The sequence below is a fragment of the Acanthamoeba castellanii genome, assembly GCF_000313135.1.
Source record: "Acanthamoeba castellanii str. Neff unplaced genomic scaffold scf7180000084599, whole genome shotgun sequence".
NCBI classification, from domain to species: domain Eukaryota; phylum Discosea; order Longamoebia; family Acanthamoebidae; genus Acanthamoeba; species Acanthamoeba castellanii.
Genome location: NW_004457442.1, coordinates 1076033 through 1098416, shown reverse-complemented (window position 1 = coordinate 1098416; position 22384 = coordinate 1076033). Strand labels below are relative to the sequence as shown.

Genomic DNA, 22384 nt, shown 5'->3' with positions numbered 1-22384 from the left:
TGTACCGGTGGCCTTGGGGTCGAGCCCGCCGGTGAAGCCGGTGTGGGTGTTGAGGTCGACCTGTAAAATTGGGAATGAAAGGAATTGATTAGAACAGCCAATGAGTTTGTGCGCGCATGGAGGGGACGGTGCGTACCGCCCAGCCGAGGGAGGAGAGGAAGTCGAAGTAGTCCTGCGAGCCCTTTTCGTTGTCGAAGATCTGCTGCATGGACATGCCGCCCTTAGGCACGTAGATCACGCCGATCTGCAGGCACTCGCGCCTGTCGGTGGGCACGAAAGACACACACACACACACACACACACACAACACAACACAACACAACACAACACACTCGGGTGAGCGAAAGTAGCATCGTTGAGAAGAGAGAAGAGGCGTACTCGGCCGTGGAGTCGATGTTCTTGAAGTTTTGGAGGAAATTGAAGGGCTTCGACGCGTCGGACTGCAGCAGCGAGAACGCGCCGCGGTTCTCCATCGACAGCAGACCCACTGATCACATCGTGCGACACGCACTCACATTAGCAGAGAACACACACGAGGGCGGGGGAGTGGCAGAAGTGGCAGCAGCGGTATATACCGTGGGCGAGCAGGAGTCGCGAGGCGGTGGTGTCGCTCTCGACGTCCTGCGGCGGCAGGCGCGGCCTGTGCACGGTGTTGTCCGTGTGGCCGAACGAGGTCTTGCGGAGGTGGGCCGCCTCCTCCTTGACGCGCTGGATCGCGAGGCTGAGCACGGCGTCCTGCTTCTTCCGCTCCTCCTCCGTGAGGTACGCCATCAGTTCGTCCAGGTACTCCACCGGGCTGCCGTGATGGAATGGAATGTCAATTATAATGAATAATGAATAATGAATAAAAACAAAAACAAAAACAAAACCGAGGCGCGGGTGGTGTCGTACTCGGGAGCCGGCAGGGCCTCGAGCGGGTCCTTCTCCGGAGGCTTGACGCCGGGTTCTGCCAAATTTGCGGGGCAACGGTTTTGAAACGAACTTAGTTACGGTACGGCCAGCGCAGCGAGCGAGGGAGTGAGGAGAGGGACGAAGAACCTGAGATGTGCTCCGGCACGCAGGGGAAGTAGTTGAGGTTGGCGTTCCACACGAACTTGCCGGAGAGGTCTGTTGGCGTGCGCGGTGGTGAAAGTTGAAGAAAAGAAAGAAAAGAAGGAAGAAAAAGAAGGAATTGTGTGAGTAGAGAGAATCAGTAGGGAAGATGCAGTTAGTTAGTGAGTTGGGTGGGTCGACGAACCGCGGAGAATGATGGTGACGGCGATGCGCCCGTAGGAGCGAGGCTCGCGGATCACCGACATCAACGTCTTGTTGAACAGGAAGCACGTGATGTTCTTCGACGTCAGCTTGCTGTGCGTCAGCAGGTCCGCCTCTGCGGTGTATCGTACACGATCGTGGCGCCGTGAGCCGACAAAGTCCAGTCATCGGGCGGGAGGGAAAGGGGGAAAAGGGGGGGGGGTATTCGGTACCCGAGGGGAGGGAAGAGAAGTTGGAGGGGCCGATGGGCGGAGGGAACTGGCCGTGCTGGTTGACGATGGTCCACAGCATGCTCGAGGCGGCCTCCTTGATCTTGTACGTGGGAGCGTGGTAGCCCTTCACATCTCCGCGGCACTGTGTGAACAGTAAACGAAACGTAACCAGGCCATTAGCACACATGTTTCGAACTTGAAGCTTGCATGCGCTGATGTTGCTGGCGGTGGTGCAAATGTGCGAAAAACGAACCTTTTCGATGATGGACAGGACGGTCTTGAAGAGGCCAGCATTCCTCAGAATCCAGTCGCCGGTCATGATCCATGTCTGCATGCAGCTCAGGCACTGGAAGTAACAAACAGGCCAACGCGAGGCAGTACTATGAGTGGATCTGGGGGGGTGTGTATGCGCACGGGCGAGTCGCGTCACGTGTGTACCTTGACAACGAGCTCCTCGAGCGGGGGAGCGGGAGCGCACTGGACAGCGCAGCGGATCTCGAAGAACTTGCACAAGGTCGTCACCAGCAGAATGCCACAATGGTTCGACGCGTTCGAGAACGAGCCTAAGACCACCACCAACACCACCAACGCAGCAGCAGCAGCAGCAACGATCGCAGAGAAGCGCACGGGTCAGGACCACTCAATTGGCTGTGTGGGGTGGACTGCAAGGAATTGTTACCGAGGGTGAGGCGCTGCCTGATGAGGCCTGCACGGGGGCGAGTGGGGCCGTTCTCCTCGGTCTCCTCCACCAGGAACTGGTGGACGCACGACAGGTCGGTCAGGATCTGGAAGCAGGTCAGCATCACCTCGTCCGTCCAGCCAGGGAAGCCTGCAATATACGAAAGGGATAATAAGTTATTAAATATATTTTACATATGTTATTTATAGAGAAGAATGTCAGTAATTTGTGGGAAGGAGGTTGCTGTACCGACGGTGACGATCTTCTGGAGAATAGAACGGATGAGGCCATCGCAGAAGGAAGTGTTGTATTCGATGCTGGCATTGGCGTAGACCGACGCCACCCACAGGAAGGCCTGCAGATTGCCTGGGTCCAGCTCCACCTTGAGTCCGCCCAGCATGATGGCGTTGAGCGGAGCGATCATCTAACGCACGACACACACAACACACGATTCAGCACGCAATGGGTCAGTGAGTGGTGGAGCTGGGCGACAGCAAGCGGTGGCGGCTTATACCTCCTCGTAGGTCTTGACGAGGGGCTTCTTGATGGTGGTGTTGTTGCGGGAGAAGATGAGTCGCGCAAAGTGCTCGGGGTAGCACGTGAAGCAGCCCAGGATGCGGATGCAGGCGTTGCGGAGGATGGCGCCGTGGCCGGTCTCGGGCAGGATGCGGCCGATGGCGTGGATGTAGGTCGGGATCAGCACGTGCGAGCCCGGGAACTCCGATTGGAACAGATTCACCGTCGAGTGGAGGATCACTGTCGACACCAGCAGCGGGTGTTCCGTCGAGAGCGCCTTCTCCAAGCCTCTGTTGGTGGCCCATGATGTGAGATATAAGACAAATAATAATAACAATAACAATAACAATAAATAATAAATGCGAACCGATAGAAGTAGGCGAGGTAGAGGGGGTTGAATTTGGTCCTGCTGCGGCTGCTGAGAATGCTCAGCGCAGCTTCCAGTGCCGCGGCCTTGCCCTTTTCGAACCTGAGACAGGTGACCATGCATTGGTCAGCGCGTCCGTGTGTGCGATGTCGGGGTTGTAGGGTTGTTGCAGAGCATGACGGTACCCATCGCGGTAGTTGTTGATGGCCTCGAAGATGAAGGCGCCCACAATGTGGAGGATCGTGTTGCCATCGGGCTGGAGCAGCTTCGACTCGGGGTCGAGGTCCTTCTGGCCGATCTGGAGGAGTTGGTTGGCCACCTGCCCGACGCCCTTGATCGCCTCCAGGTAGTTGGCGGGGATGGGGATGGTCTCCAGGTCGCCCAAAAGACCTGTTTGTCGAGTGGGGCGAGGTGAGCGCTGAGTGCCTGAAAGCGCACGCGTAGGAGAGAGCTGTGAACGTACGCAGCATCCGTTGCCAGGCGTAGACGACGTAGTGGTCGGCCGAGTCGTTGATTTCGGTCGTGTCGCCGTCGCTGCGGAGTAGTGGCGGAGGTCAGACATCGCCCGTGCACCAACACTCGAAGGACCCATCCGGGGACGTACATGGAAATGACAATGTTTCTGGTGCCGACCGTTGGGCCATACATGATGCGGGTGATGCGATTGGTCAAACCCAGCACCACTGCGTTCCATTGCCTGATAACACAGTCTGCGTCAGTGCACTACTCGGGCCGGCTCAAACTGTGTACCTGTGCGGTGTGTGTGCGGTGTGCGGTGCGGTGTGCGGTGCGGTGCGGTGCGGTGCGTACTTGATGGCAGGCATGCGGTGGCGCCAGTGCCAGATGAGGTCGCGCAGGTTGTCCCACATGACTCCAATCATGCCCGAGCGCAGCCACAGGCTGAAGAGGACCTTGAGCAGGGAGGGACACAGACGCTCGGCCAGGAGGTCGCTGCCCTTGGGCTGGCCGAGCAGGGAATCGGTGATGCCGAGCACCACCTTGAGCAAGTGCTCCCACGTGTCCTCCTTCAGCGGCACCTCGCTGCCCACGTTGGCGTAGATCTCGAGCACGTTCTCGCACAGTCGCACGTGGTGGTTGAGCAGGCTCTCGCCTCCTCCGTCCTTCTGCTCCTCCTCCCCGGCTTGCGGTTGGAACAGCAGAGAGAAGTGGTTGAACATTTGCTGTTGGCCGTTCAAGTGTCAATGATTGGTTCAGCTTCGACACGGTGTGCACACGGCGGGTAGTTGGTTACCTTGAAGAAGTACTGGTGGACTTCGAAGTCGTCCTTGATGGGCGGAGGGATGAGGCGCTCGTCGTCACCCAGCAGCCACCTCCGGTAGAGCTCCGTGGCGCCCGCAATGATGTCGATTGTCTCGACCTGTACTCACACATGACACAATGCGGACACACAGCGTGAGCGACACCGGGGCAATTGAGGCTGCAAAGTGGAGTTGGGGGGACCTTGATGGGCAGGCCGAAGGACTGGCCTACAATCTCCATGATGACGCGTACGTGGTTGGCGCTCTTCAGGGTCGCGCCCGGCAGCGGCGAGTTCCCGATCAGCACGCGCACGATCTGCTCCCCGCCGAAAGTGTGAGTACGACCACCACCGCCCAACGACACGTTCGACAGCGAGCGTTGCGGGCCGGCGCTGGGTGCAGAGGAGGAGCAGTGTAGGAGGAAGAACGGAAGGCATTTAGGTGGGCTATACCTCGCCAGCCAGCACTTTCCTGGTTTCCTCAGGGAACTGCATAAACACGCTTGACTCTGCATCCATGTGAATTTAATTCAATGCATTCACACAATGGAGGTTATATCGTGAATTTGCCGTTGTCATTCGAGGCTCGGTGGTTTTTTTCCACGCGGGGGCTTCCCAAGGGAAGTACCTTCATTGTACTCGAGGAAGCCGAGCTGTGAAGCAATGAAATCCAAGAACATCTTGGGCTGTTGACCGGATCAATGCGATTCTTCCTTGTTTGATTCCAATTCTACAATTCTTCAATTGCAATTCCTTTCTTGCGGGGCGCACCAAGGGCTCTTGCGCCTTAGCAGGGATTCGCAACTTTGTTCTCTTGACGCCGCCTTGTTGTATTAATAATGAGCGCCACCTTAAGTGTGGCTGAGCTTCCTCTTCGCCTTCCTGCCCCGAGGTCCCAGAGGGAGCAACGCTTGGCCGGCGGGTGGTGTTGGTACTGGCGCCAGTACCACCGGCACTGGCACAGGTGCGGGTGCAGGTACAGGAATGGTTGGTGGTGCGGGAGGTGCGTTCAGTCTGGCCTTGAGATGGAGCCGCGTTCCGTTCCTGGCTCGAGACAGTTGTAAGAGACAGGCCGGCAGTGTGCACACAGAGAGCATCAGCAGCATCTGGTACCTGATGCCAAAGTCGCCCAGGGGGACGCCTAGCGAGAGGCTCTTGCCCATCATGTCCATGTACAGGGTGCCTGTTAGGCCTGTATGAAAAGAGAGCAGGTTCAGCAGCAGGTTTCACGTGTAGGTGACCTGCGCACAATCGACTAATATACCTAGCTCAGCCTCCAGAATGACCATGATATCGTCTACCGTGTCGTAGCGTGACACGCGTACAATGTGAGTGCGGTTGTAGACCAAGATCAGAAGCTGGTACACTAACAGTGGAACGCACAGAATTAGCACAGACATCCGGCAAGAAGCATTGAATACTCGGCCAAGACGTACAGCAGCTGCGTTCGCGATAGTACGTCTTCCATGCCCCTGCTCGCTCCTGCACGGGATGTATATAGTCCCATCTCTGCTGGCTCCACTCTTTCCTATCCGAGCGTACAAGGGCATCAGATATCTGAGTAAAGACCCGGCAAGCATGTACGTTTTGGGGGGGTACCAAAGGAGGTTATCATCAGCAAGGCGCTGCCAGTTTGAACACACCAAGCGGAGGCGGTTTGAGTAACGTGGGTGCAAGTGGGAAAAGATGGCAAACATGGCCTCGTCCGGAAGCAGGTCTGGCCAGCACACCTCTTCAGGTGGTGTTTGCTGCGTCGTCTCCACGCACACGTAGTCATCCATCCTCCTCGACAAATCTTACCGCGCGAAACAGTGAACTGAAGGCCAAAAAAACAAGTTTGCCTCTTGGAAATTTCGAATGTCTACAAAAAATTTTGGCGCCTTTTTGTGCGCCACGCGACGCGGCTTGTCAAGCAGCTGGCCACAACACGATTCGCACCCGAGGGGGAGCAGCAGCGCATCCTCAATTCTTCGGGAGAAGAGCCTTTTTTTTTGTGGGAAGATGGAGGCAGACGCTTTGTCGCAACCTTTCGATATGCTCTCCATTGATTCTACTACTGATCGCGTAGCGGTCATGCCCGATCCAATGGCGGACGATTCTATGCCGAGGGAGGCAGCTGCATCTGAAGTGGAGGATCTGGTGTTCGTTGATGAGACACCCGTGCGAGATAATGCTGAAGAGGAGGATAAGATGCCAGTCGATGGTGAATCGAACAACGGGGATTCGAACCCGAGCACCTCGGCAAGGAGCGGAGGTCCAGCGCGGTTCATGATTCGTCACATCCATGGTACGACATCTGCCTCAAGCCAATCCCTCGCATTAACCGCCAGTTCTGCTCACGTGATTTGGTCTGTCGGTAGTGAGCGAGGTGGACACAGTGTTCTCCCGAGCTGAGGCAGCAATGAAGGATGTGGCGGTCGAGGACATCTTTACACTCGATCCGGAAGAAGTGTTGTGGGAAGCCAAACACAAGAAGAGCCTCAACCTCATACACTTGTGCGTTCTTCTGTTCCTGCCATTGCTGTCAACTCCTCGTCGCCTTGCCTCGCTTTTGCTTACACCCATGCCACACAGCTTCAACCAACCGTCGGCGATGGAGACGCTTTTGGCCAGCCTCCAAAACGACAACAAACCGTTCGTGCTGTGCGAGATGCTCGAGCGGAAACGAACTAGCGAGAGCCCAGAGGAGCGGGAAGCAATCGACTGCAAGATCAAGTATGCCTCGCACCTCAGGCCCCTTTGCCTTTCCACTCGCGCGTCGCTGTACCTAAAAGTGACTCGCTTTGCAGAGCTGCTCACATCAGCGGGGAGCTTCTTGTGACCGAGGCGCAGCAAGGAGGTATCTTCAACGAAGAGAACGTCCAGCGCATCTTCTCTTTCCTTTTTTCCTTTGTGTTCGTTCCGGTAAACTGCCCATTCCCCATCTGCATGCCCACGGCGTCTTGCTGATCTCGACTAACGGCGTGTCGGTAACGCTTTGTGCAGGAGAGCGAAAGCGTTTTGCCTGCACAGATCTGCACCATCATCGAGACTTTTATTGCTCGATCTCCCAACAAGGTATGCCGCACCCACCGTTCCAGCCTCGCTTCTTTGCTGACGTGTATGCCAACTTTGCTCTTCGTTCATCAGGTGATCGACTACCTGCTCACCCAGGACTCCTGCCATTTTGTGGATTGCATCATCAACCGACTGCACCAGGTACCTTCTTCCTCTCCGTCTGCACTCATCTTCTGCCGCCCCATTCTTCGAAGTCGGGAGCTTAAAAATAGTGTCACTTACTGGGGAACTACTTACAGGATGGGATGCTGTGCTTCCTTCGATCCTTCGTTTGGCTGTTGAGCCCATACTCGGCCAAGTCCAAGGAAGAACCCACAGAGCCACGGATCATGGCAGCTGACACCTTCCACCAGGTGCGGCTTACTCTCTTGTTTTGTTGAGACGCCAGCCAAATACTAACCTGGCGTATGAAACATGCCAGTGGCTGGAAACAGGACGGTTCGTGGTAAAGGTTCTCGAAGCGCTTGTCGAGCGGTCTACGTCTGCGGTACGGGCGCGGTGGATTACGGGCTTGTTATTTCGACGTGAGTGTGGTGTTGACATGGAATATTTGGGTGAGAAACAGGTGTGGGCGCACTCTATCCAGCTGCTGACCGAGTTGACGCTCATTTCGCTGCGGCACCTTACCGGCAACCTCCGACCCTTGAAAGCAGTAGAGGAAGTCATCGCGTCACCCTGGCTCAGGCAATTCTTCACGCTGACCTTCTCGCTTTCGGTAAGGGTCCTCCCTCCTTCTCCTACCAATCGATTGCCAGGCTGACTGGGTGTTATGCGATTAGGGCGACGATGACTATATCCCGGGGATCTTCCTGATGACCAAGCTGCTAAAGCACGAGGCGGTCAAACTCAAGGCGAGGCGAGGAACCAACAATTCAACAACAGCGGGCTCTGCCGATGGCGATCAACGACGAGAGTTGGACGTCGTTCCGTCTCCTCTTGCGCGACATACCGCCGCACACATCGACCACATTGCCGACATTCTTCGCGGTCCAGCTGTACGCCAAGCCTTGACCCTGGTACTTGACTCGCTCAATCGCTGACTCGTCTACGTAAACGTCTATGCGGATGTCGGTACAGGATGCAGGAAAGAGTTCCCGCCTAGGCTTTCCGCGAATGCGAACACTGGAAGTGTTGAACGCGTTTGTGTCCCTGCTGGCCTCGCATGTTGTTTTCCAAGGCGATTTCTTCGTCCTTTGTTCTCTGCCACTATGGAATGCTGTCCTGGTACCGTCCCCCCTGCCTGCTTCAAAGTCGCTCGACCAACTCCTGACCATGGCCTCTTTCCTACTAGGATCTGTTCTTCGGCTTTGTGTGTAACAATATCGCCCAGAACATCATCCGATCGACCATTGTGACTCTCTTTAGTACAACTGGCCCCGTGCAGGTCAAACTGATGGTACACTCCACTTGCTTCGCCCTAGCAGGACTATTGCCGTTGACGTTTTATACCCCCCACCAGGTACTGCAAGATGCTGGATTACTCAAGAGGATCGTGGAAGCGAACGCGGGTAACGAGGAAGATATCCGAAAGAATGCTGGACGGAGAGGGTACATGGGCGCCATCACGCAAATCGCTTCGGCGCTCGTTAACTGTGCGACCAACGAAGAGGACGTGCGGCTTGCCATGCAAAGTGCGTGCACTTTAATTTTGCACCTTAGTCTCTCTCTCTCTCTCTCGTGCGTATGGTGGCTGACGCTTCGCAAACAAAAGACAACCACGAATGGAACGCCTACGTCATGGGTACCCTGGCTGCTACTTGCGAGCTGCAAGAGTCCATCAACGAGTGCTACCAACCGCCTGAAAAGAACCCAGCGAGCTGTACGCCTGCATGCACTTTTTCCTGCCCTGTTGGCGCAGTATTCTCACCGCAACGACGGACGTGTAACAGTGGCGGCAGCGATCGCTTCGCGCGGCCTGATGAAGGCTGCTCGACTAGCGGACAATGCAACGGCCGTCAATGGGATGTCCAGGAAACCAATCATCACCAGCGCCGCGGCCGCCAAGCCGAGCGCCGCACCAACGGCGCGTGCTTCGTCGGCCATCGCCGAGGCGATCAGGAAGGCGCGGGAGGAGAAGCGAGCCACCGCCCGAGCCGCCGGCGGCAGAGCCAAGCACGGCTTTCGCAGGGGCAGCAAGGACCGGTCATCATCCTTCCCCGAGGTGGAGCTCTTCATTCCGGCCAGCATGGCGTCGACCAGCGCCGCCGACAATATTACTGGCCCGGGTGGTGAGGCTGAGCAAGCCAGCAACGGTCATTGCCAGGAGGACAATGTCGCTGTAGAAGGAGAAGCCAACGGTACCGGTTCGCAGGACGAGAAGGAGAACGCCAGGGACCATCAGTGCCTTAACGGTCAGAACTCGGTCTGAGGCACACAAGGAGACACGAGCGTAATACACTCGCGTTCGCCTTTCCTCTCTCGCTCTTTCTTTCCTTTTCTCTTCGTCAACCGTGCCGTGCGCCCATCGCGGCCGTTGCAAAAGAACGAACGGCGAAAGGAGGCTGCAAAGAAGACCCACAGCAGCCTCGCCGCCTCTGCCGGACGAACAAGACGCGAGGCAAGAAAGAGAAGAGAGGAGGCGAGTGAACCTTTTTACAAGATAACGACCAGTCGTGTTTCCCTTTCTCGGATTGTTGTCGACCTCGATCGCGGCTTCGGGTTGGCCGGGCAAATGAACGAGAATCGCTAGCTCGTGTTGGTATGAGAGCCTCGCGGCAAGCCAGGCGGAGGTTGTTCTGCTTCTTCTTCGGGGCTCCTTGTGTTCGTTCGTTCGCCCTTTTCTCCTCAGTTTGCTCGGTTCTCTCCTTTGAAGCGCGCATGGAGCGACGTCGCCCGCCGCAGCTCATCTTTGTGGGGGTGGTCTTTCTCTGCAGTCTGATCCTCTTAGTCATCGGTCCGAAGGTAGCGGCGGCGGAGAGCGACCTCCCGCTTTGCGACGGCCCTCTGGCGGCCACCACCGGCGAGCCCAGCGTGCTGTACAACTTCGACCTCGTCGCTCAGCTCTTCCGCGTGGTCGACGAGGCCGACCTCACCTCCTTCTCCCTCCTCCTTTCCGCCTCCAGTACATGCCCCCCCCCGAAACAAACCAATATCTCCATCTCTCCCTTGACCGGCCCTGTCCCAACCACGCACACTCGTGCATTCGGTCGACACAAATGGTCAACGCACCTTTCGCTTTTTGTGCTCTTCACACTTGAGGTGATCCTCATCGTGTTCTTCAACCCGCTCTTCTCTTTCGTCTTCGCTTTCGCTCTTTCGCGCTTTTGCAACGCTGACACGACGTGTCTGCTTTGTCGCGCTCATTCACAGATGAAACCGAACCGCTGGCCACGACCGCCGAAGTGTGGCTCAACGCGGGTCAGGCGCCCGGTACGCCACTGGCCAACAGCTCGTTCGAAATCGTCGGCCCCGGCACCAACACCAGCGCCGGCGTCGACGCGCTGCTCTTCCCGTTCAACACCACCATTCCCGACACGTCCGTCCGCCTGGCCGCCAACACCAGCTACTGGCTGGTCTTGACCCTCCCGTCGCCCGTGCTGCTCGGTGTCACCAACGACGCGCAGGCGCCCGACCCCGAGTGGCCGCTAACGCTGGGCGAGCTCAAGTACGTCAGCGGCGCCGGCGGCTGGACCCTGAGCGCCAGCCGCACGGCCATGGTGACGCTCGAGGGCTGTCACGCCGTGCGGCCGGAGCCGAGCCCGTCGCCGTCGCATTCCCCGTCGCCCACGCCGTCGGCCTCGCTCTCGCCCACGCCCACGCCGTCGGCCTCACTCTCGCCCACGCCCTCCGTCACGCCCACGCCCTCGTCGACGCCCTCCACCTCGCCGTCGCCGTCGCCCGTCATCTGCGCCACGCTCGCCAACAACTCGGCCGCCATCACCGCCGCCGGCGTGGAGTTTGTCGTGGCGGCCCAAAAGCTGCAGGTGGTCGACCCCAGCAAGATCCGCTCCTTCACCATCCGCCTCTCGGCCCAGAGTACGCGCCTCGCCACCTTGTTCCACGTCAGAGACTCCTTTTATTCCCTTTTTCAGGCTCGCCGTGGAGCGCGCCTACAACAATTAATTCATTAATGGTTGCACGCAATTAACGATCAATTCTCCGTGTTCTGACTGGTCGACCACTCACATCAGGCGAAACGACTCTCGCGTCGGCAACGCTGCACGTCAACAGCGGCGGCCAACCCGGCGTCGCGGTGGTCGATGCGAGCTTCAACGTCTCGACACAGATCATCACCCCAGTCGTCGACGGCGACAACCAGACGCAGTCGGTCGCTTACACGTTCGAGGCCGCCAGCGGGCTGCCAGGCGTGAGCCTCGGCTCGGGCACCTACTGGCTCGTGGTGGCCGCCAGCGACTCTCAGACCCTCGCCGTCGACGTTACCGACCCCTACGCGCCGCCGGTCGAAGACGCGATCGTGCTGGGCTCGCTCGCAGTCGACGACGGCGTGAGCGTCGGTCTTGTCGACACGGGGATGGCGGCGGTGGTGAGCTTCGACGGCTGCCACGCAATCCGACCGTCGCCGTCGCCCTCCCGCACGCCGACGCCGTCGAGTTCGCCCTCGCCTACGGCTTCGGTGTCGCCATCGCCCTCGCCCTCGCCATCGCCAGTGATCTGCGGCACGCTGGGCAGCACAAGCCTGGGCACGGCCGCCTCCTCCGCGCTGCCATTCAACACCATCGCGCAGCGGATACGCGTCTCCGAGGCCAGCAGTGTTCAGTCGTTCACCGTCAACCTCGCGTCGAACCAAAGTACTGTACACGCATCACCGCACACGCACCACCGCACACGCACACGCAGGCATTCAGTACTGACGAGAAGGTAATCATAAGATGACAGTGCGCTGGCCACGGCCGAGTTCTACAGCGACAGCATGGGTCTGCCGGGCGACGCGGTACCTGATGCCGCGTTCGATGTGGCCAACGTCACCGTGCTCGGCGGCTCACCGGTGTCGACCGCCTACACATTCCTCTCGGTCCAGCCCAAGGGCGCGCGCCTGCTGGGCTCCGCCCCCTATTGGCTGGTGCTGACCGCCGCGGGGGCAGCGACCAATGAGTCGACGCTGGTGCTCGACGTCGTCACCGACGCCCAGGCGTCCAACCCGCTGGACCCGGTCTCGGTCCGCGTCAACCGGGTGGCCCGCTACGATGCGGCGGCGATGACGTGGGCGCTCGACGCCGGCAACGTCACGGCCGTGCTGCGTATGGAGGGCTGTCACGCCATACGCCCGACGCCGTCGCCCTCGGCCACGCCCTCGTCGACGCCCTCTAACTCGCCCACCTCGTCGCCCACGCCCAGCCGCGCGCCGGACGTCACCCCCATCGTGGCCAACGTCACCAGCAGCTTCAACGACAGCGCACCCGTCGTCGACATCTCAGCGCCCATCGCCAGTACGTCACAGACGCCTTCATTGTGCACATTACATCAACTGTTGTTTGTGCTAACGACCCTCAACTGCGCAGCGCCGGCGCCGACCATCGCGCCATCAGTGAGCCCGCAGGCGAGCCAGCAAGCGAGCCCGATTCCAACGGACAGCGGTGGGCCCGTCACCACCCCGAGCCCCTCGCCCACCACCAGCGCGGCGCCGTCGCCGGTCGTGCAGGTCTCCGTCACCTCGCGCTTCACCGACATCACCATCGGCAACGTGACCGTGCCGGCCAACGCACTCGGCGGCTTCACCCTCAGCGTGGTTAACTCGACCGACACCGCGCCGCCCACCACGAACACCACCACTGGCGGCGGTGGTGGTGAAGGCACTGCGGCGCCGCTGACATATGTGTACACGGCGCAGCTGGACAACGCGACGACCTTCGAGCAGGCTTACACGTTCCACAAGCGCCCGCGCGAAGCCACCTTCGCCAACCTCAACTTCTCGATCACGGCCAGCTCGCTCAAGTGGTCCATCAACCTCACCTCGTCGAGCGCCGGCTCGCTGGTGCGCAGCTCCCTGTTCGGCGCGTCGCCGTCGCCGTCGCCTTCGGCCTCGCCGTCGCCCTCCGCCGGAACCTTCCACGACGATGACGACGACGATCACCCGACACCGAGCCCGACGCCCGCCATGGGTCCACCGCTGGTGCTGCACTACAACTTAAGGGGGCTGCTTACGTCGGGCCAGGCGTTCAACACGACGCGCGGCCGCAGCGGGGTGATCCGTCGCAACAGCACGCCGCAGGCCAACATGACCACCTACTACCTGCCGCTGGCGTCGACATCGGCCCTCAACACCGTCGCCGCGCAGGTCGAAGTGTTTGACGTGGCGCTGCTGGACGGTCGCCTGGCGCCGATCGAGCACGACATCGTGCTGCTCAATTCGACCAACGACATCGACGCGGCGGCGCTCGACAACTCGATCGAGTACGTGCTCGAGCTGCGATTCCCGCCCTTCGAGGCCTCGCTCTACTACGACCCGAGCCTCGGGCTCGGCGTGCTGGTCGGCTCGGACCCGTCGCACGACGGTGGCGGAGGCGGCGGCGGGTTCGCGGACAACACGGGCCTCGTCGTGGCGCTGGCCGTGGTGCTCCCCCTGGCGGGCCTCGTCGTGGTGGTCGTCGTGGTGAGCGGCTTCATCGCTCTCCGATACCGCAAGCGGCTCCAAGAGCGGCTCGCCCGCAAGCAGCCTCAACAGGGCGCCGTCTATTTTGATGACGAATTGTAGTATTTGGGTTCAAGACTCGCACGACGTCGTGCGCAGTGTGTACATTTTGAAAGTAGTAGTGAAGAAGAAGAAGAAGAAGAAGAGGAAGAAGAAGAAGCGCACAGAGAGCAACTCCAACACGTTGGGTTCATGCAACTCGAGCTGTCAATCGCACTCCCTCGTGCGGTGTGGTCACATGTGCGCGTGGGTTGTGTCGACTTCATTTCGGAGTCCTCCGGGGGCTGCAACGCCGGCGGGGCGGTAAAGGGTGGGTAGTTTTTGTTCTTCGCTTCGCTTTCCGTGTGTGAGACCCGCTCCGTACCCTCCACCGCCGCACGGGCCAGCCATAGCATTCGAATCGCACCAATTTCCATTTCCGCTTCGAATCGCTGCCATCTCCCACGACGATCGATAAGATATAACATTCATCACGAACATGGACGCATTGGTATCGCTTGTCGAGCAGCACAACGACATGCTGCTGTCGTATTCCATCCCAGCGGTGGCCATCACGGTCTACCTCAGCACCATCGTGGTGCTCAAGCTGTGGATGTCGACCAGGGAGAAGCCCTTCAAGGTGCAGAGCATCTCTGCTGCCCACAATTTCTTCCTCTGCGTCCTCTCGCTGGCGATGGCTGTCGGCACCTCCTACGAGGCGTTCGTCGTGCGCGCGCCCCAGATCGGTCTCGGCGAGCTCTTCTGCTCTACTGATCGCGAGGAAGTCTTCAACAACCGCCTCTGGTTCTGGTGTGTCGTCTTCTACATCTCCAAGGTACAACATCCCGTCCGACGATTCATTAGCGCGTTGTGTAGCGCATTATATTACAAATTCAACCATCATGAGAGGCGATCGCAATCAATTTAGGAATTAATCATCATTTGAACTCCGTTTACAAATTGCATTCTCAAATTTGCACTGATTATTGCCATTACGCGATCGATTGGTTGCCGAAGTGATCGGAATGCTCACCGTGACCTCCCCACTGATGTTCGCTTCCGCAGTACTACGAGTTCTTCGACACCGTCATTCTGCTCCTCAGGAAGCGCCCTCTGCTCGTCCTCCACGTCTGGCACCACTGCTCCGTGAGCGTCCTCTCGCTCGTCTTCCTCAGGTGAGTCTCTCCACCACACCACCACCACACTAGCATAGGGTCGCTCGAACGAAGCTGACTCACTTGACACGTCCATGTGGAATGATTGCAGGGCCAACATGACCTGGTTCTTCACCGGCGTCATCATCAACGGCGCCATCCACACCTTCACCTACTACTTCTACTTCCAGAGCAGCCTCGGCAACACCGTGTGGTGGAAGAAGTACCTCACCCAGGCGCAGATGGTGCAGTTCCTGTGGGGTATCGCCTCGTGGCTGCCCTGGCCCGTGCTCTGCCAGCACAACAGGACCACCGAGACCGACTACGTCGTTGGCGCCAACTTCCTCATCCTGGCCTCCTTCTTCGCCCTCTTCCTCAACTTCTTCAACCACACTTACACGCCCAAGGCCGGTGCTGCCGGAGCCCGGGACAGGAAGCAGAAGAAGGTCGAGTAAAAAAGCAGAAAGAAGAGGCTCGAGCTACACACGACTCGTGTACCACTGCACCTTCTTCTCTTCTTCTTCTATCACCATCACCCTCATCTTGTTGTACTCAGCAACCCAATTTTGGTCTACTGTTATTAATTCCCTTCGCTCTTTATCTCTCGCATTTTCTTTCCTTTCGATCCGTGACACACACCAAAACTGGACTCAAGAAAAGAAGATGGAGAAGTATGACAAGGTTGTGCTGTTGCTGATCGACGTCCAGCGAGCGTTCTTCAGCGACATACCCCCCATCGGGGCCGCCTTCCCCGACTTTCGGCACAACGTCGAGCGTCTGCTGGGGCTGTGCCGCAGCGACGAGGTGGGTATCGAGGTTGTCCATGTCCGGGCCGTGTACAACCCCGAGGTGAGCGCATGGACAGCCTACTGGCACGCCCTCAACCCGGACAAGAAGACCGTCGTGACGGAAGAGCCCGAGGACTTCACTCGCGAGCTCCCGGGCGAGAAGGTCCTCCACAAGGTGCGCCAACGTTTAGCCCAAATTATTGTTACAGCGAAAGGTTTGGTTTTTCCTGATTTTTGTTTTATAATTATTTTTTTGCTTGCTCAAAATTAATTTATTTTTTTTTAAAAAAAAAACAGAACAACTTTGATGGGTTCCTGAATGCGGAGCTCGATAAGTACCTGAAGGAAAAAGGCAAGACTCTGGTTGTGTGCTGCGGCCTCATTACCTCTTGCTGCGTCCTGTTCACTACCAGCGGTACGCCACTCGCTCTGTTCGCCTACGCGGGTGTTAGTGGCATCCTCACGTCACAATCCCTCGCAGGCGCGTTTATGCGCGGCTATAAGACGGTCGTGGTCGAAGACTGTTGCGGCGATCGCACTGTGGAGAAGCACGATAACACAATGAACACCTATGGCCACGTATAAACCTTGAAGGAAGTGGTGACGATGTCTATTGTGGGATCCTTGCTAATCACTTTGTCTCTTTGTCATCAACAGTACATGTTCACTCGCGCCACCGTGGACACCCTGCTGGCTACATGCGACCGGCTTCTTACTCTGTAGTTACCTCTCGTCGTTCAGCATCGACAGCGCCAGTCAGCCCCAGCCCAAGATGAGAGAAACGGCGTCGTTTCTAAAAAAAGGACTTCCACGGTCAGAATTTCCTGTTGGCTAGAATTAAATTGCAGAATTAAATTGCAGAATTGAAGCCAAACGTACCCAAGCCCAACAGCCTGAGAAGCCCAACATCAGGCCCCGACCTGGTACAGAGGTGTTACTTCTTTCTCAAACACTTTTAACTTAGTGCAACACGGTTTGCCCCCCCCCACAGACATGTCGAGCGAGGATGACATTGAGCTGCATGACCGCCACGACCCCGGCCGCGACCGCGACCACGACCACCACAAGGGGGACCGTCTCCGCCGCTTGGGCCACCTGGTGCTGCTCGGCCCGAGAGAGAACGAAGGGTCGGACTACGTCCACGTCTACTCCCTGGCCGAATGGCGAGACTCTGACTTCTGGCGAGCCCTGGTTGCCGGTGCGCTGCCGCCCTTTGAACACCCGTGCGCCACGTTAGGGTTATCTCACGCCACAACCACGAACAGAGTGCCTGGCCACCAAGTTTTTCGTCTGCTTCAGCATACTCATAGTCCTGTCGGCCAAGCAGTCGTTTGAGGTACTCCCAGTGAAGAACTTTAGGTGGCGCAATGGCGCTTGCAGATAACATGATCTTTTTGTTGCAGACGAGTCCCGCGGGCGAACATGTGTGGGTCATCGTGTGCCACATGGCCCTGATCCTTATCTGCATTTACATCTTTGCACCTATCTCGGGTGCCCACTTCAACCCTTCCGTCACAATCGCCGTCTTATTCTGCCGACGTATCACCGTCCTACGGTGCCTGTGCTATCTTGCTGCTCAGCTTGGTACTCCCTGCTCCAGCAACTCCAACACCCCACGACAGCGCTAATATGCTGGGTGTCCTGGAATGCGGCGTTGGTTGGGTGTGGTGTGCGTGCAGTGGGAGCTATCGCTGGAGCTGGCCTGGCCAAGCTGGCGCTCCCAAGTGACAAGGAAGGCAACCTGACGGTGCCCACACTACCACCTGGCACGAACGCTGGTGAAGGATTTCTGATGGAGGTACTAAGCCCACCATGATGGTGACCGCCTCTTGATCTCACCGTCTTGAACACTGGTGCACAGTTCTACATGACGTTCGGTCTTGTGTTTGGGTCTTTCGGCACGGCCTTTGATCCGCGAGGCTGGGGCAAGCTGGGGCCAGTGGCGATTGCCATCATTGTGGGAATCAACATACACGCCGGTAGCATCGTTTCTGGTACATGTGCCACGCTCTCTCTTAATCGTGTCTCAGCCAACTGATTAGCTTCCCCCAGCAACGATGAACCCGGCCCGCGCATTTGGCCCTGCGGTCGTTCAGTGGAGCTGGGACGATCACTGTACGCGCCTCTATGCGATGCTCCAAAGTGGTGTGAATGGCTGATGTGCCGAGATGATGTGCAGGGGTATGGTGGGTGGGGGCAGTGGGTGGTGGCGTGGCAGCGGGCGTGATTTACGAGTACCTATTCATGCAGCGGAAGAACGCACGGTACCTCGTGCTCACCTTCATGAATCACGAAGAGAACAGAAGTGACCTTTCTCTCGCAGGCCAAAGGGAGTCCCCTCGACCTCAGGCGACAACCACGAAGAGAAGAAGACGCGCTAAAATGCACAGCACACCGAGGAACGGAGTAAAAGAGCCGTTCAACAACGTTCAGCCCCAGCTATGCCATCTGGTCACCTCTCGCAATGATTCAAAAGGGCCTCACAGCGGTCGCAGTGGAAGCTTGGGCGCCGTGTGGGACGGCTGTTCCCGCAACAGTCACCAATTAAAAAAAGAAAGGAAAAAAATGCGGTCGACACAATTGTCAGCCACAGGCAGCTTTGCTGGCACGTCCTGCGCTTTGCTGAAAAACACGGGAAGAAGATTGATTACAACCGATTCGAGTAGCCGATTAGAGTAGAAAACAACACAGACAGAGCACACAAGATGTTGAAGGTGCAAATCAAAACGATTCAGCAACAGCAGTTCGAGGTGGAGGTTCCAGATACCGCCACGGTACACCGCTCATCTCTTTTAGAATTCCATCTTGATTGGGCGAGTATGACATGCGAATTAGATCCTAATTACTTGCACAATGGCAGGTACTTGATGTGAAAAAGAAGGTCGAGGCACTGCGTAGCGAGAATGTCGCTTGGCAGAAGCTCATCTTCGCTGGAAAGATTCTCGCGGATGATGCCAAGATCAACACCCTCAACATCAAGCCCACCGAATTCCTCGTCCTTATGGTGAGGAAGCCCAAGGAAGCCAACGTCGCCGCCCCTGCGCCCGCCGCCCAGCCTGCCGCCGCTGCCACTCCCGCTCAGCCAACTCAAACTGCCGCCCCCACTCCTGCCACACCCGCCGCCGCCGAGCCGCCCCGGCCCGCTCAGCCCAGCAGCGGCGGATCGATCGAATCCGAGGCCGCATCGGCTCTCGTGACCGGATCCGACTTCGAGGCCATGGTGAGCAACATCATGGAGATGGGTTTCCCTCGCGAGGAGGTCCTCCGTGCGCTTCGCGCCAGCTTCAACAACCCCAACAGAGCCGTCGAGTACCTCATGACCGTACGCTGCTCCCCCGACGCTTCAACTGTTGCAGTTCAGCAGGCCCTTTTATCGCTCCTTCTTGGCTCACTTTGGCTCTTGGCCTACAGGGCATTCCCGACATGCCTGCTCAGGCGCCCGCTAGCCCGGCCGCTGAACGGGCAGCTGCCCCCGCTGCTGGTGGCGAGGGTGCCGCCGAGCCTGGTTCTCCTCCCGCTGCCGGCGGCGAGGGTGCCGGTGAGGGAGGCATCTCTCTGCCCTCGAACCTTCTGGGCGCCCTGATGGGCCAACAGGGCGGTGCCGGCGGTCACTTCGAGTGGCTGCGCCAGCACCCGCAGTTCAACCAGATCAAGGCCATGGTGCAGCGCAACCCGCAGCTCCTCGGCCCGCTCCTCCAGCAGCTCGGCCAGCTCAACCCCCAGATCCTCCAGATGATCGGCCAGCACCAGGCTGAGTTCATGGCCCTCCTCAACGAGCCCATCCAGGGAGGCGCTGGCGGCGCGCCTGGTGGTCCCGGCGGTGCTCCTCCCGGTTCCAACTACATTCAGGTCACCCAGGAAGAGAAGGAGGCCATCGACAGAGTACGACTTCGCCTCTCTCGCTGTTTCTTGCTTTAGGCACTGTCTCCACGGCTCTAGCTCACGCTCTCGTCTTCTTGTTCTCTCAGCTGCAAGCCCTCGGCTTCGAACGGCATGTGGTCATCGAGGCGTTCTTCGCTTGCGACAAGGACGAGCAGGTCACCGCGAACTACCTCTTCGTACGTCCCTGTCCCTTTACCCTCGCCTCTTCTCTTAGACGCTGGCGTCTGACCTGTGTGGCTCTCTTTCGCTTCCCCAGGATCATGGCCACGAGCTTGAGATGGACGAGGACGTCGACGAGGGCTTCGGTGGTGAGGGCGGCGAGGGTGGCGAGGGTGGTGCCCCCTAAGCACTGTGTACGCGCAAGAAGAACAAAAGATCAAAGTTGTACCTACACGCCTCTTGCATTCGCTTGCGAACTTGAGGCTTTTGGGATGGAAGCTAAAAAGAAAGAGAGAATTTGTATTGATCGAGCGGAGAGGCTTGACTTGGTCGGTCAGTCTAATGCAAGTTCTGCTGACCCTCGTCTTCATCGTCGTCATAATCGGAATAGTCGCCTTCTTCGTCGGATTCGCCGTACTGCTCCTCGTCTCCTTCGCCATCGTCCTCGGCGTAGGTCTCGGGCGGCTCGTGGAAGGGCGAGTAGATCGTGAACCCGCCGTACTTGTACGAGAAGATGCCCATGTGCTTGGCCCGCTTGATGGTGGTCGCGAGTTTTCGCTGGTGCCGGCGGCAGTTGCCGTTGTGCCTCCGCCCGATGATGTCGCCCGTGGGCGTCAGGAACATGGTGAGCAGCGACACGTTCATCGGGTCCAGCACGGGGCGCTGGGCCGAGGGCCTGCAGAAGACGCACTTCTTGGCCTTCTTCATGAGCTTGTCGAGGTCGGATTGCATCTTCTCCTCGCTAAACTTGAGCATGTCAGTGGCGGAGACGAAGCCCGGGGGCTTGATGTACTTGTCGTCCCTCGTGACCTCGGGCTCGACGATCTCCTCGGTCGACTCCTCGCCGGAGATGTTCTCGACCATGGCGAGCTGTGAAGAAATAGTGGTAGTAGATGTTAGGTTCATCAACTCGCAGGGAAGGAGAAGGAGCAGACGCACATTGGCTCTGAAGGCCTGCTTCATCTCATCCAAGGTCACATTGGAGTCCTCCTCCTCCTCCTCCTTGACGTTCGAGTACACCTTGCGCTTGTTGGCCAGCTCCTGGAGTGGGCAGAAGAAGAAGAAGAACGCAAGCGAGAACACACACCGCGCCAGTTTAGCCAGCCACGAGCGACATGATATCACATCCACCACTGATAGCCGTGTCCGTGTCGATCACGCACCTCGTTCAGGTACTTATCGAGTCTCTGCCGCCTGAAGGCATCGCTGACCACCCGACCGGAGAAAGCGTGGCTCTTGTTGCGGAAGGGATCCTCTCTGAACTGGTGGTCGGCCTTCTCGGCCGCCACCGCACGCGCCGTGAACGGCCGCCATGCGAGCACTGAGCCCCAGCGCCGCGCGCGTTAGCAACGTTGCGGTGGCTCGAGCACACCACTTGTGCACCACCACAAGCGACCGAGAATTGGCCGAGCAGAGAGAGAGGGTGCACCTTGCTGCAAACGCTCCTCGTCGGTGGTGCCCTGGTACCACTTGGGGTCAAGCATGACGTAGGGCATCTGGGTGGGCCTTCGCGTCTCTTTGTCGAAGGTGATGATGCGAGAGGGTGCGGGCCGAGCCTCGTCGGGAAACAGGCTCTCGGTGAGCTGCATGCGAGGATTCGACAGGAAGATCTCCTCCAGCTTCTCTATGCCCTCCTCTGAATCCGCTGGAGTAAATGCAGATGAGAAAAATTGAAACAAATCTCAGCATCAGATTAAGGGCCGGTACCAGCAGCAGGAGCACGTTTGAGAACCATTTCTTCGATGTGCTTCAATTCCCTTCGTACTGATTCCACCCAGCGAGCGTAAGCCTCGCTCCTTTCCTTCTCCTCAAAGGCGGCATCGCTTTCGGTCTGGACTTCTTCGGTGGGCGATGCGTTGTCCCCATTCTCACCCTCAGCGGAAGAGATAGCCCACAGGGCTCGTGTAGAAGCGTGAAATGGCCGCTGGGACGAGGCAGTGGCAGATGAGGAGAAGATGTGGTTTGATTGCGGACCGCCAATGCGGATGGGGGCGGCTTGTGGCAACGAAGGCCGCAGCACTGCCGCCCGCCTTCCACCTCCACGAAGCAGCAGATTCGATCGGGCAGCACCGCGCATTTTCCTCCGGTAATCACAAATCAATTGATTATGCCTTTTGTCCAATTTTTGTGTCACAGGAAAAGCTCGAAGCAAAACAAAGAGAAAATCATTTTCTTTTGAGGAAGACCAGCTTGGTTGGTGGTGGGAGGTGTGGTTCACTGAACGCCATATGGCTGCCCTGGCTGCTCGGGCATAAACGATTTGTGCTGTTGTGATGGACGTGCTGCCGCCAGGTGCGCACCCCTCTGTGTTGTCTGCGCTTCCGATGGCTGAGGTGGGTAGAGGTGCTGACAATATAAGTGCTTCTCGGTTGCTTTGCGAAGAGATGGTGGGGGCGGTGCTCTCGTGGCTGCCGGCGGAGTCGCTGGTCCGGAGTGGTCTTGTGTGTCGCACCTGGCACCAGGCCGCCTGCGACGACGCCCTGTGGCGTA

General features: G+C 58.2%; 9 protein-coding genes across 9 annotated transcripts in view; 6 read left to right on the top strand and 3 right to left on the bottom strand.

Annotated features, from left to right (window-relative positions):
• The window catches only part of ACA1_061990 (RapGAP/RanGAP domain containing protein), a gene marked incomplete at both ends in the record, with an annotated part of 5814 nt that extends 848 nt beyond the window's left edge, over nt 1–4966 (bottom strand). The window contains 22 exons of the mRNA XM_004339422.1: nt 6–60; nt 137–260; nt 379–487; nt 576–796; nt 892–946; nt 1039–1107; nt 1238–1369; nt 1467–1608; nt 1720–1794; nt 1905–2029; nt 2146–2295; nt 2395–2569; nt 2660–2951; nt 3029–3130; nt 3214–3418; nt 3492–3562; nt 3633–3725; nt 3839–4209; nt 4281–4406; nt 4490–4603; nt 4740–4795; nt 4915–4966. Coding sequence (XP_004339470.1) covers nt 6–60; nt 137–260; nt 379–487; nt 576–796; nt 892–946; nt 1039–1107; nt 1238–1369; nt 1467–1608; nt 1720–1794; nt 1905–2029; nt 2146–2295; nt 2395–2569; nt 2660–2951; nt 3029–3130; nt 3214–3418; nt 3492–3562; nt 3633–3725; nt 3839–4209; nt 4281–4406; nt 4490–4603; nt 4740–4795; nt 4915–4966 — 2914 coding nt within the window. The remainder of the gene's footprint in view (nt 1–5; nt 61–136; nt 261–378; nt 488–575; nt 797–891; nt 947–1038; nt 1108–1237; nt 1370–1466; nt 1609–1719; nt 1795–1904; nt 2030–2145; nt 2296–2394; nt 2570–2659; nt 2952–3028; nt 3131–3213; nt 3419–3491; nt 3563–3632; nt 3726–3838; nt 4210–4280; nt 4407–4489; nt 4604–4739; nt 4796–4914) is intronic.
• A 171-nt stretch (nt 4967–5137) lies between these two features.
• Nucleotides 5138–6067, bottom strand: ACA1_061980 (Fbox domain containing protein; the record flags this gene model as incomplete). Its single annotated transcript, XM_004339421.1, has 5 exons — nt 5138–5330; nt 5400–5469; nt 5551–5652; nt 5723–5814; nt 5886–6067. 5 exons carry the CDS (start codon nt 6065–6067, stop codon nt 5138–5140), a joined length of 639 nt encoding a protein of 212 aa, XP_004339469.1.
• Nucleotides 6068–6687: 620 nt separating this feature from the next.
• ACA1_061970 (uncharacterized protein) lies at nt 6688–9711 on the top strand (the record flags this gene model as incomplete). The annotated part of the gene is made up of 11 exons (XM_004339420.1): nt 6688–6782; nt 6861–7001; nt 7076–7145; nt 7416–7484; nt 7583–7696; nt 7909–8058; nt 8123–8338; nt 8635–8739; nt 8803–8974; nt 9055–9162; nt 9242–9711. The coding sequence occupies 11 exons, from the start codon at nt 6688–6690 to the stop codon at nt 9709–9711; spliced, it is 1710 nt and encodes a 569-aa protein (XP_004339468.1).
• A 449-nt stretch (nt 9712–10160) lies between these two features.
• ACA1_061960 (uncharacterized protein) lies at nt 10161–13995 on the top strand (the record flags this gene model as incomplete). Its single annotated transcript, XM_004339419.1, has 5 exons — nt 10161–10404; nt 10653–11318; nt 11474–12091; nt 12173–12730; nt 12803–13995. The coding sequence occupies 5 exons, from the start codon at nt 10161–10163 to the stop codon at nt 13993–13995; spliced, it is 3279 nt and encodes a 1092-aa protein (XP_004339467.1).
• A 415-nt stretch (nt 13996–14410) lies between these two features.
• Nucleotides 14411–15520, top strand: ACA1_061950 (steroid isomerase; the record flags this gene model as incomplete). Its single annotated transcript, XM_004339418.1, has 3 exons — nt 14411–14746; nt 14977–15086; nt 15178–15520. The coding sequence occupies 3 exons, from the start codon at nt 14411–14413 to the stop codon at nt 15518–15520; spliced, it is 789 nt and encodes a 262-aa protein (XP_004339466.1).
• Nucleotides 15521–15728: 208 nt separating this feature from the next.
• On the top strand, nt 15729–16576 carry ACA1_061940 (isochorismatase family superfamily protein; the record flags this gene model as incomplete). Its single annotated transcript, XM_004339417.1, has 4 exons — nt 15729–16028; nt 16151–16268; nt 16335–16432; nt 16511–16576. The coding sequence occupies 4 exons, from the start codon at nt 15729–15731 to the stop codon at nt 16574–16576; spliced, it is 582 nt and encodes a 193-aa protein (XP_004339465.1).
• Nucleotides 16577–16846: 270 nt separating this feature from the next.
• ACA1_061930 (transporter, major intrinsic protein (MIP) superfamily protein) lies at nt 16847–18234 on the top strand (the record flags this gene model as incomplete). The annotated part of the gene is made up of 8 exons (XM_004339416.1): nt 16847–17051; nt 17119–17189; nt 17257–17437; nt 17533–17600; nt 17715–17847; nt 17906–17968; nt 18033–18117; nt 18177–18234. The coding sequence occupies 8 exons, from the start codon at nt 16847–16849 to the stop codon at nt 18232–18234; spliced, it is 864 nt and encodes a 287-aa protein (XP_004339464.1).
• Nucleotides 18235–18558: 324 nt separating this feature from the next.
• ACA1_061920 (Rad23, putative) lies at nt 18559–20081 on the top strand (the record flags this gene model as incomplete). Its single annotated transcript, XM_004339415.1, has 5 exons — nt 18559–18627; nt 18714–19175; nt 19265–19735; nt 19822–19911; nt 19992–20081. The coding sequence occupies 5 exons, from the start codon at nt 18559–18561 to the stop codon at nt 20079–20081; spliced, it is 1182 nt and encodes a 393-aa protein (XP_004339463.1).
• Nucleotides 20082–20233: 152 nt separating this feature from the next.
• On the bottom strand, nt 20234–21971 carry ACA1_061910 (ribosomal protein S18, putative; the record flags this gene model as incomplete). Its single annotated transcript, XM_004339414.1, has 5 exons — nt 20234–20764; nt 20834–20935; nt 21058–21215; nt 21324–21539; nt 21602–21971. 5 exons carry the CDS (start codon nt 21969–21971, stop codon nt 20234–20236), a joined length of 1377 nt encoding a protein of 458 aa, XP_004339462.1.
• Between the last annotated feature and the right edge of the window lie 413 nt (nt 21972–22384).